Source organism: Petaurus breviceps, unplaced genomic scaffold, assembly GCF_028583685.1.
Source record: "Petaurus breviceps papuanus isolate PSGF00001 unplaced genomic scaffold, PetGlider_PUasm1.0 90847, whole genome shotgun sequence".
Lineage (NCBI taxonomy): Eukaryota > Metazoa > Chordata > Mammalia > Diprotodontia > Petauridae > Petaurus > Petaurus breviceps.
This window is the reverse complement of record NW_027187360.1, coordinates 3890808-3908867: the sequence shown is the minus strand read 5'-3', so window position 1 is coordinate 3908867 and position 18060 is coordinate 3890808. Positions and strand designations below refer to the sequence as shown.

Genomic DNA, 18060 nt, shown 5'->3' with positions numbered 1-18060 from the left:
GGATAGGAGAGAAAACAAGATTTTTGTTAATTATTTTTTAATTCTTTTTTTTTTTAAAGAACACTAGGAGTCAGAGCACATGGCTTCAGATACTGGCTCAGCCCTTTACTGACAAGTCATTTCCTATCATTTCTTCTATAAAATGGGGGAGTTGCCTAGTTGATCCCTAAGACCCTTGGAAGTACATAGAACACCAGGCCTGGAGTCAGGAAGACTCAGCTTCCTGAGTTCAACTCAGCCTCATACACTTACTAGCTGTGTGACCCTGGGCAAGTCACTTAACCCTGCTTGCCTCAGTTTCCCCATATGTAAAATGATCTGGAGAAGGAAATGGCAAACCACTACGGTCTCTATATTGCTAAGAAAACCCCAAATGGAGTCACAAAGAGTTGGACATGACCAAAAATGACTGAACAACAACAACAAAGGTCCTCGAAAGCTCAGACATCCTCTGATCAAAGAACACTCATGATGCAACTTTAATTCAATTCAATCAGCACTTGTTAAGTATCTACCTACATGCCATGCACTGGGTCAGGCACTGGGGATAAAAGACAAGAGAAAAACATTCCCAGCTGTCAAAGAACCTATATGTATAAAGGGTGTCCCTAAAGTCTGGACACATAGGAAATCTAATTAACTATGCATATTTTCAAGAAATGAAATGAACACAATTTTCAACAACATTTTATTTAATAAGCATAAGTTTTAGCTATGACAATTTCATATGGAATAAAAGCTGTCATTAGCTATTGGGGACTATTTTCCATGTTAATGAGATTAATTTAATTTAATTAATTAATGAGATTTCCTATCTGTTTCCTATGTCTTCCTATAGCTTCCTATGAAATCTCATTTATGTTAATTAAATAAAATGTTGAAAATTTCTTTTTTTTCATTCCTTGAAAATATGCATAGTTAATGAGATCCCCTATGTGTCCAAACTTTAAGGACACCCTCTATAGTGCTTAAGCAGATACATCTACGCAAGACAATTTGAAGAAGGGGAGAGTGCCACTAAGGTAGATAAACCAAAGCTTCCAGTAGGAGGTCTCAGACATCCTATATACTCTGTGTTCAAAGGCCCCCATGAGCTCTGCCCTTTGATGGTTCCATGAAGCAGAGCCCCCAGGGAGCAGGGTTCTGGTTAGACCCAGTCAGGTTCAGTGCCCAGGACAGGAGGATGTCCCAGAGGTGCTATGCCACTGGGTAAGAAGATTAACCAGGCCCACCTCTGCTCTCTCTCTCCTCCCTCTGCCTTCCCTTCCCTGAGGACCTCATTCACAAGTAGCCAAGGCTTTTATGGATGAAATGTGCAAGTCATTAAGATCTACTTCTAGCCTGTGTTTCACCATTTCCTGTTTTAAGAAGAAGTAGAAGAAAACACCTCCCCTCCCCTTCCTAAATACTAAAAGGTTGGGGGAAGGGAAGAGCAGACTCTCAGGGGAGGATTGGTTTGAACTGGGCGGGCCCATCTTGAGATGTGCTGCTTTCAGTGGTGCAGAGAACTAAGCTGAGAGGTCCGGAGACCTGGGCTTCAGGGTTTCTGGAGCTGAAACAGACATTAGTGACCATAAGGCCACAGACTTAGGCTCCCCTAGAGCAGAACCCCAGGAACTTTTCACTTCCTTTGTGTCTGGACCCCTCTAGCATTCTAGTGAAGCCTTTGAACCCCTTCTCATGATAATGTTTTTACATTCACAGAAAAAAATGCATACAGGATTACAAAGGAAACCAAATATACTAAAATTCAGCTATCAAAAAAAAATTTTTTTTAAGAAATCAGGGTTAAATGACTTACCAAGGGTGCCACAGCTACTAAGTGTCACAAGTCTGAGGCCAGATTTGAACTCAGGTCCTCCTGATTTCAGGGCCAGAGTGCTATAGCCACTGTACCAACCAGCTGCCCCCAAAATATTTTTTAGAAACAAGTTTAGAAACAAGCTAGGTAGTACAGTGGGTAGAGCACCATCCCTGAAGTCAGGAGGATCTAAGTTCAAATATGACTTCAAACACTTATTAATGTGTGACCCTAGCCAAGTCACTTAACCCCAAATGTCTCACAAAAAAAAATCCCCAAAAAACAAGTTCATGAACCCTAGGTTAAGAGACCTGATTTTGTCTAATTCTGCTCATTTTACAGAGGAGAAAAGAGAATTTGGGGAAAAATGACTTATCTGAGGTTACAAAAGTGGCAAGTAGGAGATCTGAGATTCGAACCCATGTCCTCTAATTCCCAATCTGATGCTCTTTCCCCTATGCCATGTTGCCTCTATTCCTGTCTCTGCCACTGACTCATGTAACCTCTGGCAAGTCTCTTCTTCTCTCAGGGCCTCAGTTTCTTCCTCTGTAGAATGGGAGAGTTAGACTAGATGGCTTCTGAGATCTTTCATTGTAAAAGAAAAAAAAACCCTCATTCTAGATTCACCCAGTGTCCAGGTGGCTGTCACCATGATGTAGCCAAAGAAACATTGGATTTGTAGTAGGCACGTGAATTTGAAGGGCCATTAGATGGTCCTGGAGTCAAGAACACACATCTTCCTGAGTTCAAATCTGGTCTAAGACACTTACTGTGTGTGACCCTGGGCAAGTCACTGAAACTCTGTTTGCCTCAATTTCCCCATCTGTAAAATGAGCTGGAGAAGGAAATGGCAAACCACTCCAGGATCTTTGCCAAGAAAAACCCCAGTGGGGTCATGGAGAGTCAGACACAGTTGAACATCTGAATCTTGTTCATGCTACTTCATATGACTTTGGACAAATCACCAGATCTCCCTAGGCCTCCCTCAGGTACTTTATCTATAAAATGAAGAAGTTGGATTAAATGATCTTTTCTAGCTCAAAATTCTCTGAATCTAAGGAAATGAGAAGGCTCAAGTCCATTAAAGGCAGACTAGGCTTATTAGCTGTGTGACCTTGGGCAAGTCACTTAGCCCCAATTGCCCTACCTTCCCCCCTCCAAAAAAAAAAAAGGTAAGACTAGGAGAGAAGGAAACTGGAGACTGAGTGGTGAGGCCTTTGAAAGGAGACAATGCCCCAAGAAGCCCTTCCTTTTTGACAACAAGAAATGGCAGGACCCAGGCTAAGGACACCCTTTTATTAACAGTAGCTAACACTTAGAATAGCACTTTTGGCTTCCAACACCTCAGTGAACTAGATAGTTCAAGAATTATTATCCCTGAGGGCAGTTAGGTGGTGTAGTGAATAGAGCGCCAGCCCTGGAGTCAGGAGGACCTAAGTTCAAATCCTACCTCAAACACTTAACACAAAAACTAGCTGTGTGACCTTGGGCAAGTCACTTAACCCAATTGCCCTCAAAAAAAAAAAAAAGGGAATTATCATCCCCATGTTGCAAACAAAGAAACTGAGATCAGAGATGAAGTAGTTTACCTAAGCTAACATAGCTCTAAGTGCCAGAGGACTTAGGACTCTAAGTGCCAGCCACTCCAAAGGAGGTCTTCTGACCCCAAATCCAGTATTTTCCAGTATTTGCTACTTTTAAATATTTCTATTCAATTCAATAATCACATATTAAGTACCTGAAGGTAAGCCAACCTAGTTGAAGCAGCAAGGCACCTAGAGAGAGACAGTCAATCAGTCAATAAGTATTAAGTGCCTACTAATTTCTTTGCCTCCTACTAAGTGCTGGGGATACAGAGAGAGGGGAAAGACAATCCTTGCCCTCCAACAGCTTACCTGGTCTGATAGGGGAGAAGACAAGCAAACCACTATGTACAAACAAGCCACTCAGGATGAATAGGAAATAATCTTGAGGGAGGGCACTAGAATTAAAAGGGATTGTAAAGATTTCCTATAAAAGGTAGGAGCTTAGCTGGGACTTGAAGGAAGCCAGTTTCCTGAGATGAGAAAGGAGAGTATTCCAGGCATGGGAGATAGCCAATGAAAGTGCCCAGAACCAAGAGTCAGCAAATGGTAGGTGAGTCACTACCACTATGACCTCAACCACCAGCTCCCTTTAGATCCCAATGGAGATAGCCCAGGACCCAGAATCCAAGAGCCTTGGGAATAACAATTCTCTTCAGGCCTCTAGCCTTGCTTCCAGCCCTGAACTAATTAACACCCAATCCATGAAGGGACCAGTCACTGTGGAGAAGGGTCTTGCCACCATCACCATCAACTGATGACCATTTGCCACCAACTGGCAGGTAAACCCATTAATTCTGAATCAGATAAATCCCCCAAATCAATAGTCCTGATTCCAGCCCAGTCCCCAAAGCCATCATCAAAGGAAGCAGCCCCTGTGGAAATGTAGGCTGGCATTTCTTCTGAGAATTCTGCAGTCATAGCTATGAAAGACTTGTCACCCCAAAGTCTTTGACACTGTGAAAAAAAATTACATTCCTGACCAGAGACAGGAAACTGGGAGACCCTAACCTCTGTAACTCAACCTTACTTCCTCCAAGTCACAGATCTCATCCAGTTTCCTCCCATCAAAAGACATTTTACGCTTATCACCACCCAGGAGGTGGGTCAGTCAAGGTCTATCCCACAAGGAGCTCTTTCTGTGTATAGAGAGACCTGCAAAGAAAGCTTTCTGTCTTTCTCCTTCCTGGAAGACCACATTCCTACACTGGATTTCAGGGAATAATAGACCTTTCTTCCCATCCCACCCCCAACTCCATGCTTTCTAATGACAAATTCCAGGAGGCCGTGAATGAGATGTGGATGGGGGCTGGGGAAGGGAAACCTTTCCTGTACCCACCAAAAGTCAAAAGTCAACAGTTATGTTTTCCTTTCAAGGTACAGATTAGAACTTCCTAGGCCTGTAGTTCTGGAGTAAAGGGGGTGGGGGAGGAATGGATCTACCGTAGCCTCTTTGGGAAACATATGTCTGCACAAAGCTCCTACGCCATTACTGCCCCCACTCCCCTGTCAACTACAGGGGCTAGAACTAGAAGTTAATGAAATTTGAATTTGACTAGTAGCTAAGAGCTAACAGAATCCTTGGTCCATCTCTCTCATCAAGAATCTCAAATTGGAATCTGAGAATCAGGGAAGCACCTTGTCCAAAGTCAAACTAAACCAAAAGTTTCTGTTTTTTGTCTTTTGTTTTTCTGATCCCCAAGTCAGAGCTCTTTCCTTCAAACTCCACAGATAATTTCCAAATCAACAAGAGATGGTGGGGAGGCAATGGAGGAAAGGACCTCTTCCACCAGCTGCCCCCTTCCCTGCCTCAGATAATCCACACTCACTTGCCCTTCTAACTCTTGAAATCAAAACCAAATCATCCATGGGATTACTTATTTTTATAAATTAAGCACTTTATTGAATATCAATAAATTGTGTGTATATAATTATAAAAATGTTTCATCAGTACAAAATGTGGCATAAAAATATAAATACCAGTGTACCTTTGAAATGTAAACATCTTCTGAGTATGTGAAAAAAAAAATAACAGGCTGAGATCCCTATTTGGTGCACCTGTCTGCACCATAAATAGCTGAGGACACACCTGTCAGTGGGCCAGGCCCTGCACAGCCCCCTTATTGTATGCCCGACAAGTGCTCGCTATTAGTCACAGTTCTCTTGAAAAGCAGTTAAGAGTCATATTAACAGGTGCTCCAGCTCAGAACTACCCCAGAAATAGGGATTCAGACTTGAAATGGCTCCTCATGCTTCTTGGGGAGGTTGTCAAAGGCCCAGGCATCCCAAGGGTCCATCATTGTGGCAGGCAGCTGGACCATGGCTGGCCAAGCGCATAGTTACACCTTAGAACATGCAGTGGCTTCCTCCAGACAGAAGCAGATAGACCATCAGAACCCACTGGGAAAGGTTCACTAGGACACCCCCTGATTGCTTTTTTGTCCTTCATCTTGGCAAAAGGGGGTTGGGTGTTGAAATTTGTAGGATTCTGAATAGGAATAGTGACCAACAGACTTGGTTTAAAAGCACCAAAAAAAGAAAAAGAAAAAAAAAATCACTCTCCCCCTGCCTCCACACCCTCCTCACCGGAGGAGGCTGACAACACCCCCAGAGACTGACTGTAAGCGACATTTCAGACACCAGCTGCAACTGTCACGGTTCAAATTGTAAACTACAGTCAGGAAATGCCGGAACGGCCTTAAAAAAAAAAGACAGAGTCCAAAAGGGGGTGGGGCGGGGGAGGGTGAGATGAAAATTGTCACCAGTTCCTTTCATCGAGGACTGAAGCAGCAAGGTTAAAGGGGGGGGGGGGTGTGGTTGTGGGGGGGGGGAGGGGAGAGGGGGATGCCGCTCCACAGCTGGAGTTAACACAGAGGGAGCTATTTCCTATAGAAACATTTTTTTCCCCTTGAAAATCATAATGGCAAATATTCACTTGGCTCTTTCACCACATGGGAAGGGTTCCTGGCAGGGGAGAAAGGGAGACTCCAGGCAGCCTGGGACCTCCCCGGACACGCAGTCTTTCAGCGGGAGCCGGAGCAGCCCGCCTCCTCGTGCTTGTGCAGCAAGGACATTCGGGAGAAAGTCCGAGAGCAGCTTTTACACTGGTACTTCTTGACGTCCGAGTGGGTCTGCAGGTGGGCCCTGAGGTTGGAGCGGTCGGCAAAGGCGCGGCTGCAGTGCGTGCAGGAGAACGGCTTCTCCCCTAGGGAGAGACAAGGCAGAGTGAGGCTCCCAGCGAACCTCTCCCCTCTCTTCTGGTTTAAAGGGCCGTCTCACCCCCACCCTCACCACCCCCCTTCACTGGGGCCTGGATAACTTCGGCATGACCAGTAAGCCCAGGAATCTGGACTAGTGGGCCTTCCTGCACTATCTTTAAGATATTAGAGAAGCAATGATTACACTCATATCATGGTTTCAGAGAATTTAGGGCTGGGAGGGGCTTTGGAGCCCATCAAGCTTACAATTGTGGCACAGGGAAAAGAATGTACTATGATGTCAGACCATTTAGGTTCAAATCCTACCCAGGTGACCTTGGGCAGGTCACAACCGCTGGGACCAAATTTCCTCACCTATTAAAATGAGAGGGGACTGGAACAGATGACAATGAAGGCCCCTTCTAAGGCCAGGAGTCCCCCATTTTACAGAGAAGGGAAGGAAGGTGTCCACGCTTCCAGAGGCAATGAAGGGAAGAACTAAAGGACTGAACTGAAGTGTTCTGACTTCACATCATAGCACCTGAATGGCAGGAAACTGCCTCTTGGTAACTCTGTAAAGGCAGGGGAGTAATTTTCCCTCATCCTTAAAATGGGAATAATCACATATACTACTTCTTTCACCAGACTCTGGTGAAGGAAGCACTTTATAAACCTCAAAGCACTATAGAAGATGTATTATACAACATCAGGGAACTCAAAAAAGTGAAAGCCAGAGGGAAAACATGGCAGCCCATAGGGAGCTGAATTAGCCTCCTGGGGAGGGGCAGGCATGATCGATTGGTGGAAAGATCGGGAGATTTGAAGTCAAAGGTCCTGCTTACTCCACCTGCCACTATTACGTTTCTTTAGGCCCTTCATCACCACTCACTTGGATGGCTATAATGGCCTCCTAATTGGTTTCCTTGGCTCAAGGAAGGTTTCCTTGCCCCTTCCAATCTTTTACACTCTCTGGTCAAAAAAATCTCCCTAATTTACAAACATTTATAAAGTACCTACTCTACCAAGAAACTGTGCCTAGCCACTGTACTTTCCACTTTCAAGAGGAAGATTCTATTAGTGGAGAGGTCTAACAATGCCCCCTCTTCCTGTGCTCAAAAACCTTCAGTGGCTCCCTTCTGCCCTTATGATAAAAATGAAAACCTCCTTGCCTCTGCCAGATATTAGGTCATCAGCCTGGGTGCATTTTTATGCATTTCCCTATCCATTTTCCTGGTCCTTCTCTTTTGAGAGTCATTATCCAAATTCAAAGCTCCAATCAAGCACCACCTCCCATCTTAAAAACCTTCCTAATCACCTCCACCAGAAAGTGCTCTTCTCCTTATGGCAGATATTCCTGGAGTACTTTGTTTGGGATGTCTCCTTTGCCCCACCCCAACCCCCACTCTCTGCTTTGAATTATACTGATCTTTGTATATAAGCACTTATCTCATACCTTCATACCCCCAGTAGAACATAATTTCTTTGCTATTCAGTGCCAAATGCAGCGACTTGTACATAATATGTTCTTGAATGAATGAATGAATGAATGAATCTTAGCAGAGTTGCTTACTTGGACAAGTCACAAACTCTGAGGCTCATTTTCCACCTATATAAAATGAGAGTTAAAAAAAGGGGGGGGCGGGGGTGCAGCTAGAAGAATAGAGCACTGGCCCTGGAGTCAGGAGGACCTGAGTTCAAATTTGGCCTCAGACACTTTAACACAAAAACTAGCTGTGTGACCTTGGGCAAGTCACAACCCCAATTGCCCTACCCTCTCCCCTCCAAAAAGCAAAAATAAAACGAGAGAGTTAGATGCAATTATCTCTAAGAAACCTTCTAGTTCTAAATCTTATTGATGGTATGGAACTCTCCAGGAGAACAAATAAGAAAAGGTATAACTGGAATAAGGGAGAGTATATATTAAGCCATAACAGGGATTCAAGGGGCTCTCTTGAATCATTATAGCTGCCATGGACTTGCCTACAAAAACTTCATTCAGAAAGAGCCTTTAAAAAAGAAAAGGCTTTTTTTTGGGGGGGGGGGGGGGGGGGGATGGAGGGCCTTTTTTTGAGGCCTTCAAGCCTTATGCCCCAGTGGATTGCCTCCGCCTCTCTACCAACTTCCTTCAGACATCTTTATACCATGCTAAGCGAGTGTGAAATCAGCACCGGCAAGGCTGCCCCAGCCCTGTGTGGAGTATAAAGGCAGGGGAAGGCTGCATTGTATATGTGATACTTCTTGGATTAAAAGGGGAAGGCACCCTGGGCCCAGCAGCTGCCCGGCCCACAGTAACAGGTGCACAGACATGGCTCCATCACAGCACCTGCTCACCCTTCCTTCCACCAGCCCTCACTGTCTCCCCCACCCCCAAAGCTGCCATTAAAGCAGACAAGGAAAATCAAGGTTTGAAATCATTCATTTCAACAGCAGCTTTTGTAGTAGGATTTTTTGGCTTCCAGATTGAATGAATGTCCCTTTAAAAAAATATTTATGTGTAAGGGAAATCTGGGGGGATTCATGGGCCTGAGAAGAGCTTATCAGTCCCCACTAGTACCTAAGAGGACTTCACCAGGTAGACAGTAGGATCATAGGATCTTAGGGGACCTTAGAGGTCACCTGGTCCAACCCTCTGATTTTATAGATGAGGAATCTGAGGCCCAGAGGAGGAGAAATTACTTACCTAAGGTCACTCTGCTAATAAATTTACAGATCCAGTATTGGATTATATCCCAGATTAAGTAGCTCTTTCCATTATATCTAGAGGCCAGAAGCTAGAATGGGTGAGGCCTTTTTGCATATAAAAGCCCTAATGAGGGGGATGGGTGAGAGAAGGGAGAAGCTGGAACAAGGAGGAGGGGGAACTTCGTGGTCTGAGCCTTTCACTTAAACTCATGTTTGAGCCAGGTGGTTGACTAACTCTCCCTTCTTAAAAGAATACTCTCAGAAATCCAAAACTGAATTTTCCCATTTGGCTGAGATGGAAGAGAACTTGGTTACCCAAAGGAGGCCTCTCCCAGAACAAAATGACAAATTAAAACAGGATGCAATGAGACAATAAGATCACTTTCTATCTCCCCAGCCACTCCCTTGAAATCCTGTGTTCAGTAAATACTTCATTCAGTAAGTGTTTGTTGTTACTAACTGCATCAAGCCTATTTATTTCTAGTCCCCTCTCATCCCTCCTGGTACCTGACACATTGTTCTTTCAGAAGGCCTGGATATTAGTCATAGTGCTAAAATCAATTGATCTTAATGCTAAAATCAATGAATGAATGAACAAGTATAACTATACTTGTATGAGTAAGGCATTAAGCTCCTGTGACCCTAGGCAAGCCATCCCCCCCACTCATCATCCATTAATAGGGCTAACATCACCAGTCCCACTTAACTCCACAAAACCTGCCCCATACATAAAAAAATTAAGGAGTTGGGTTAGTGGATCTCCAAGAGTCCTCCCATTCCCAACAATCTAGTGTTTCAAGGCCCCACCTGAAATCCTGTAATCCTAAAACATGTATGAAGAAGGAAAAGAGGATGGGATGAAGATACTTTATGGGTCACTTACCTGTGTGGGTTCTGATGTGACCCTGCAACAGCCAGGGCCGGGAGAAGGCCTTTCCACAAATCTTACAGACACAGGGAAGTGTGTGGCTTCGGATGTGCATTTTGAGGGCACCAAGGCTCACATACTCCTTCTCACAGACCTTGCAGATGAAGGATTTTCTAGGCTGGGTATCTTCACTGTGCTGGAGCTGCTGGTGTTTGGAGGGGCTAGGCAAGGTGGTGTAGGATTCAGGGCACTGACCACAGGAGAACTTCTCTGCCTCCTCTTCTGGGGACACTGGGCTTGGGGGATCTGATCCCTTGCCACTGTCATAATCATCACTGGACAGAGAAGTCAGGTCCAGGGCCTTGGGCTCTTCTGGGGGTCCAGGAGCAGCTGCTGGCAGGGGAGTAAAGAAACTAGAGAGCAGCCCACTATCCCAGACCAGTGGAGGGTAACACATTGCTGGACTGAGGACCTCTGGTGCTGGAATGGCCAACATCGGGTAGGACTGGTCATATAAGTGAGGAGACACAATCACTGGAGTGTGAGAAAGAAGAGAGGAAAGAAGAGGGTTAAACAGGACATAGCCTCTCCAGATTAAAGGGACCCTTTCCTCCCAGATCTATCTTGAATCTCTCCAGTCCTCCCCAGTCCTAGGCTTCTCTGGTCTTTCCCCTTACAGGCTGAATGATACCCCAAGCTCCAAAATTTTCAGGGAACCATTTCCATTTGGTATCTTAGCAAAAGGTTCCCCAACTCCAAACCCTTTTACTCCTAAGGTCCTCATTTTTCCTATCCCCAAGTCACTCCAGGACTTCCCCACTAGCTCATCCTGCAGGCACCCAAAGTTCATCCAGCTGCCCAGATGTTTCCATCCCATGGTGTATACAGGAGCTCTTAGAGGATGGTACCTCCTCTTCTTCAACCTGGCCCACTCAGTCAACTTAAGGTTGGTCCTATTCCTGGCCAACCTCTCCCTCCCCTACTGCCCACCCCAGCTTGGGTGCCTTACCTGTCTGACTCTCCAATTCGCTGTAGTTGGGTTTCTTGCTGGTGGAGAAATGTTTCTTGACTAGAAAGGAGCGAGGCATGGTGATTCTGGGACTGGGGCTCGATCGCTGACCACTGCGCCTGGGAATACGGTACTGGAAACTCTTAACTACTCAGCTCTCACACGCCAGTCTGAAATTGCCAGCCCCGGGAACTTCCTAATAAAGGGGATCTGAGCCCAGAGTGGCAGGAGGCGGATCGCCCCGCCCACTTGTCACCTCTAGGCCAATCAGCAACCGAGACATCCCCAGGCCCCGCCCTCAGAGTATCGGGGCAGGTGCTGAGTTGAGATCGGCAGGGTCCGCGTGGCTCGGCACAGAGCGCTGGTCCTGCAGCCCGAGCCACATCCCGGCCTCTGACCAGACTGGGACCTTGGCTGGTGGAACAGGTGCTCAATGGAAGCTTGGTTCTCTTGGTGTTCGTTCTTGTTGTAACACTGTCTGGAGAGTTTACACGTTTCCTGCGCCGGGACACGTGGTGGCTGTCGCATCTCCCTCCTTCCCCCACCCCCAGCCACCAACCCCTCCAGCACCTGAGCTCGGCAGGTGTAGGCGGAGGCAGGATGCGTGGGCCAGTTCTGCCCCAGGGGCGTAAGAGGGGCGACTAGTCTGGACTGGCACCTTCTGGGGGCCCCTTTTATATCCTACTCTGGCTGCTTGGGACTCCAGATGTCCGTGACCTAATTCAATATTGGAGCGGGAGCGGGCGAGAACCCAGAAAAGTCCTCTTGCCCTGAGTAGAGTTGAATTCTCAACGATTCGGGTGCGCCCTCTGGCGACCCTAGCCCAAGCTGGGGTGGCTCCTCCTCTCCGTTCAGCTCCCGTTATATAGTGTTTTTAAGTTTTACAAAACACCTCCATCGCAATACCCCTAGTAAACAGTAAAAGTATAACCACCCCCCATTTTACAGATGAGGAAACGAATCTTCAGAGAAGTGAAGCTACACGCCCAAGGTCACACCGCTGCTAGTTAAGTGTTAAGTCGGGGATGTAAAGCCAGAGCCCTGGACTTCCAAGTCCAGGGCACTTTCCAAGACGCCACCACGCTCTCCTCCCCCAATTTAGGCGAGTGGTCATAATTCCAGTCCTCCCTCAATCCACAGGGACCCACTCCCCTAGCCCTGGGGACTGACACCTGAAATTCCGGCTTCTGCCCTTAGCACCTCCTTAATTGGGCCTTTGATCTTCTTGTGGGAGGGGAAGGAGAAAGGCGAACCCAGAAGGTGTCAGGAAACTTTCTTTCCCTTCACCTCCCCACCCCCTTGCCCAAACACTCACACAGCACCCAGAACCAGAATGACAAAGTCGAAACTGGAAAGAACTTTGGAACATAGAGTCCAGGCCCCTCTGATAATTATGGATGTGGGATAAAATAGAGCAACCTGAAGCCAAAAATAGAAATGACTTGCCCAAGGTCATGTATTTAGTCCTAATAATATGTTATGCATGTATTGTAATAATTTAGGGGGAAATGCATCGTGTGGCGGAGTAATGAAAAGAAGGGAAACCGGAACCCGGGCTCGGAGTCTTAGCTCCTACCCTTGCTTTGCAAACTATGGCTCCGGGGAAGTCCCTTCCCATCCCAGAGCTTCAGTTTTCCCATCATGTAAAATGGGGCTGACAATAATTGCTCACCTTAACTGTGAAGGACTGCTTGGGGGGGGGGGGGGGGGGACATCACATTAACCTTGAAGTGGTTGGTACCAACATGTGAGTGTTTCCTACAGCCCTCTCAAGTTTACAATAGCCTTTCTCACATCTGCTCTGACCTCATCTTCACAAACACACCGATGAAGCCGGCAAGGCAGGATATACACACCCGATTTTTTTTTTTCCAGAGGAGGAAACAGGCTCAGAGAAGGATCTAAAGAGATGAGGTACAGGTAGAGCCCAAGCTGGGAAGCATTCACTCTTCTGACCCTAAGACTGGTGGTGTTCTTTGCGTCAAACTACTGTGCCTCACTTGTTGTTGGGGGGTGGGGAGGGGAAGGGAGAGGCAGTGAGGCTGATTAAGTGGGTCCTCTATCTGGGAAGTTAGACAAGATGACCTCCAAGGTCTCTTCCAAACTCCAAGAGTCTAGAATTCTATATGCTAGGAATTCACTAGATGGGCGTGGCGGGGGGGGGGGGGGGGAAGGGAGTGGAAGAACTGAGTGAGAATTGTCCAGTGTCACACCCAGAAACCCGGCAGGTGCTATGGTGAGATTTCCCCAAAGCCAGGGCAATATAGCCTCCCAGGTTCTTTGCAGAAGTAGCCTGTGTCCTGGAAAGAGGAGTAAGAGAATTAGAACACGTTGGTTCCACAACTGTTGAGAGAGAGAGAGAGAGAGAGAGAGAGAGAGAGAGAGAGAGAGAGAGCACGCAAAGTAACTACAGAAACCACAGATCTGAGAGCTCTTGGAGATCTGTCTACCTTCTGCTTTTATGGAGGAAAGGTGCAAAAAGGTTTGAGTTCCCATAGCTAGCAAGCAGCAAGAGTGGGATAACGGAGATGGTAATGAATGAAATGAAACACCTCCAGGTCCAGTATAGAGCCCCGGAAGGGCTAGGGAAGAAAGAATCACTAGGGAATGTTTGAGATTTTTAAAAATATCAATATTTTAGCTATTTAAAAAATATCAATGAAACATCTATTTTATTTTATATACATTTCTTTAAAGTGTTTTTACAATCTCAATATATCCCTCCCTCTCTCTCTTCCTTTTCCTTTCTACCTCCCAAGTCAAGCACTTATTAAGTGCTCAATGAAACACTTGCAGAATTCCATAGTTGCAGTATATTCACTTTATAATTAAATTGTAAGCACTAGAACTAAATTTTATTTGGAATCCACACCCACCCCCCATTAAGATAGCATTTAGCCCCCTCTCCCTTTTTTAACCTGTGTGGCCTTGGGCAAATCATTTTACCCTCTTGAGTTTCAATTTCCTGAGCTGGGACCATGGGGGTAAAAAATCATTAAAAGACTTATTTCTCATGATTGTCTTGAGTAAAGCACTATATACACGTGAGAGACTACTACTACCTGTGAGATCTTGGCCAAGTGGTTCCCGAAACCACCAAGCCCTGGCCCCCACACTCTGTGATTCTTTTTTTTTTCTTTTTGATGGTAATTGGGGTTAAGTGACTTGCCCAAAGTCACAGGCTAGTGTGTCAAATGTCTGAGGCCGAATTTGAACTCAGGTTCTCCTGACTCTAGGGCCAGTGCTCTATTCAATGTGCCACCTAGCCACCCCACACAACCTGTGATTCTTAAAGTCTCTGAATTCTTTATCTGGAAAGGACCTTCTTGATCATCTTGAATATTTTATGGAGGGGAAAAGAGAGACTCAAGAGAGAATGATATTCCTAGGGCCACACAGGTGGGTGGGTGGGTGGGGTAAGGTCTTTAGAGCTATCTTCAGTATTTCAGATGGTGGGTCAGATTTCAAAGATAGTTCTCTCCTTGGGATTACAAATGAGTTATTAAGTCAGTCACCTCACATTATCTGATAACTCTGAAAGGGTTCCTTCATTACTTCCTTCCCCATCCCATTCAGGTCACTTGCTGGCTGGGGGATCTTTAACAAGTTGCTCAGCTTCTCTAAGCCTCAATTTCCACCTTTGTAAAATGAGGGGGTTGGACTGGATGTTTTCTGAAGGGACCTTTGGAATCCAGATCCATGAGTCCTTGTTGGTAGAACTCGGGTGTTACCAAATGTTAGGTGTCAACTCAGAGTCCTTTAAAAACTAACTGCAAATACCCCCACACCTCCCTGGCTAACACTCCACCTTAGGAGCCCTTTGAAGTCTGGAATAGGAGATTCTCTTTTGATTGAATTATTGAAAAACCAATTATCTCCCCAAAAGCTCTGAAGTTCACAAGACCTAGGTCTAGGGAGTGGACAGCTTGTAAAGCAACCTCGGGGACTGATAAGATTAGATACCTGAGCAAAAAGCTTAAGCCCCTTGGTCTTTTGATTGAATACTTGTAAAGTAGCCCCTAACAATGGGCCTAGTTCACAACTTCCTGGGAAAGAGGAAAGGGCCATTTGACTTTCTTTCAAGGTGAATCCACTAGAGGGGCTGGGTCATTTGCCATGGATGTCCAAGGACAGGAAATGAATTGCTTCCCAGAGCTGGGGGAGGAGAGGGAGACCAGTCACTAACTTGTAAGTTCTGACCTTGGTCCAGCCTGGCCAGATGTCAGTTATTCCAAGGACAGTATTCTTCTGGTGCATCCTCAGAACCTAGTGGTCACGGAGTCGGGTGCCTTTCTAAGTTAGGGTCAGACTATCACTCTGTCTGATAGTGATATGGGGTGAATATACATTCTCAGTAATGCTTTATTGCCCTCTGCTGGTCAAAAGCAGTTTGAGCTTTTGTACTCAACACCTACAGGTCCAGTATAATAGCTCCAGAAGGGCTGGGGAAGAAAGAATCACTAGGGAACGTTAAAAATATCAATAAAACATCCATTTTATTTTGTATACATTTTTCTTAAAGTGTTTTTACAATACTTATATTTCTCAATCTATCCCTCCCTCTTCCTTTCTATCTCTCAATGCTTAGAAAGTAGTTGGGATGGGTAGGTAGGTGTCAAAGTGGATTGAGTGCTGGGACTGGAGTCTGGAAAATGATTTTCCTAAGTTCAAATCTCGCCTCAGACACTTACTAGTTGTGTGACCCTGGCCAAGTCACTTAACGTTGTTTGCCTCAGTCTCATCTGTAAAATGAGCTGGAGAAGGAAATGGCAAATCACTTCAGTATTTCTGCCAAGAAAATCTTCACAGAGGGTCACAAAGAGTCAGACACCACTGAAAACAACTGAACAACAACAAAGTAGTTGGGAATACACATACAAGTAAAAGGAATGGTGGTTCTTGCCCCCAAGGAGCTGACATTCTAACAGGGAAGACAAAACATAAAAGGAAGCTGAAAAGTGACTGGGGAGGAGGGGGAGAGAAGATACTACCATTCCCCCATGATAAAGAACAGAGAGGCCAGAGGGGCTAGGAGAGGAATGGAGGGGTATGCAGGGTTGGCCAGAACACTTCCTCAGAATGGACATGCTAGGGAGGAATTCATTTATCAGAGGAAGGACTGTTGCGGCAGAGGGATCTCCCAGGTGAGAAGACTACTGAGAAATGGTGGAGAGGTCTAAACAGAGTCAGAAGAGGAAATGGGGAAAGAGAACCATGACTTATAACAAAGAATTAAAAAGAAGAAAACAAATTTTTCAGCATGACAAACATGGGGGGGAGGGGACGGATTGATGTCATATGTGGTGTTTTATACCTATAGTTCTCCACCCCTACAAAGAAATGCCTTCTCATAGCTCTTCTTTGGTGTCAAGCTTGGTCATTTTAAATTAACAGCATTCATTTTTTATTATAAAATATTTATTTGAGAGAGAGAGAGCACCAGCCCTGACCTGGAGAATATAGACCTAGATTCTAATCCCAGCTGTGCCTTAACTCATTGTTTGATCTTGAACAAGTCAAATAAGCTCCCTAGACCTCAGTTTCCTTACCTGTAAAATGAAGAGATCAGAGTAGATTCTCTCCAAGGCATCATCTCAATCTGACATTTTATGGTATAAGATCCCTTCCCACTCTGATTCCAGGAGTTTCCCTGTTGGAAGCTACCCCTCCTTCCTGGGTCTCCTAGCCAGACCAGGCCTGCCTGGCCAGGAAGAAAGAAGCATCACTCCACTGAGTTCCTTCCACCTCTCAGATGGCCTGTCTGCTTACTGAGAAGGGCTAATATCTGAAATGCCATTCATTCCTTCTATAGATAACCTGCCTAAGCTTGCCTTCATATGGATACCTCCTCTCTACCTTCCATGCCCTGAGAAAACTCCACTCTGAGGCCAAACCCCTAATTAGGAATGTTAATAACCTACCTGAAGTCATTCCTCAAGGACTGACAAGCTCTTGCCTCATCATACCCAACTCATCCTAGTAATTCTGAAACCCCCTCCCCCCCACTGTCATTACTTACCTGTTCTGCCCACTCCCTTGTTCTCATTCTCCTCACCTTCCCCAATATCCCACTCTAAAGCTGCCCATCCTTTATATTGTGCTCTCTGGAACACCTGCTCCATAGGTAACAAACTTGCTTTCATCTTAAATCTTTTCGTTTCCTATGACTCTTACTGAAACCTGGCTCCCTACTAATAACGTAGCTTCCCTGGCTACCCTTTCCAGTTGCACGTTTATTCACAGTCCCCAACTCATTGGTGGAAGTGGGGGAGCCAGAGAACTCTCTGATCCCCATTGCCATTTCCAGGCCCTCCTGATATCACCATCACTCAGAAACTTCTCCTTTGAAGTTCCCTCAATCCATAAAGCTGAGATGCAACAAAGTGCAGATCAATTCTCTGTTGCTTGTGCTAATTTTAGCCTAACAATTAGCACCAAGAAAATGGCAGGTTCTCCACCAGTCAACACCATGCCATCTATACATGGATGAAGCATGCAGCAAACGAAGAAGTTTTGAATATTGTAGATAAATTCACGGACCTTGGCAGCATACTTTCCTGGGGTGTACACATAGATGATGAGGTTGAGACACGCATTGCCAGAGCTAGCTCAGTATTTGGAATGCTCTAAAGGAAAGTATGGGAAAGAAGAGGTGTTAGACTTCCTACCAAACTGAAGGTCTACAGAACCATTGTGCTGACCTCATTGTTGTATGCCTATGAAAGCTGGACAGTCTACCAGTGCCATGCTAGGAAACTGGATTGCTTCCATTTGATTTGTCCTACGAAGATTCTGACAATCACCTGGCAAGATAAGGTACCAGAAACTGAGGTCCTTTTTTTTTTTTTTTGCTAAAGATTTTTTATTAATTCAAGTCTCATAATTGTTTCAAACTATACAAATAATTCTTAAAATCTCAT

General features: G+C 45.5%; 1 protein-coding gene across 1 annotated transcript; it reads right to left on the bottom strand.

The window, feature by feature from the left end:
* Positions 1-6214: 6214 nt before the first annotated feature.
* SNAI1 (snail family transcriptional repressor 1) lies at positions 6215-11356 on the bottom strand. The gene is made up of 3 exons (XM_069072396.1): positions 11141-11356; positions 10147-10665; positions 6215-6589 (listed from the first exon to the last, which is right to left on the bottom strand). Exons 1-3 carry the CDS (start codon positions 11217-11219, stop codon positions 6408-6410), a joined length of 780 nt encoding a protein of 259 aa, XP_068928497.1. The 5' UTR covers positions 11220-11356; the 3' UTR covers positions 6215-6407.
* Between the last annotated feature and the right edge of the window lie 6704 nt (positions 11357-18060).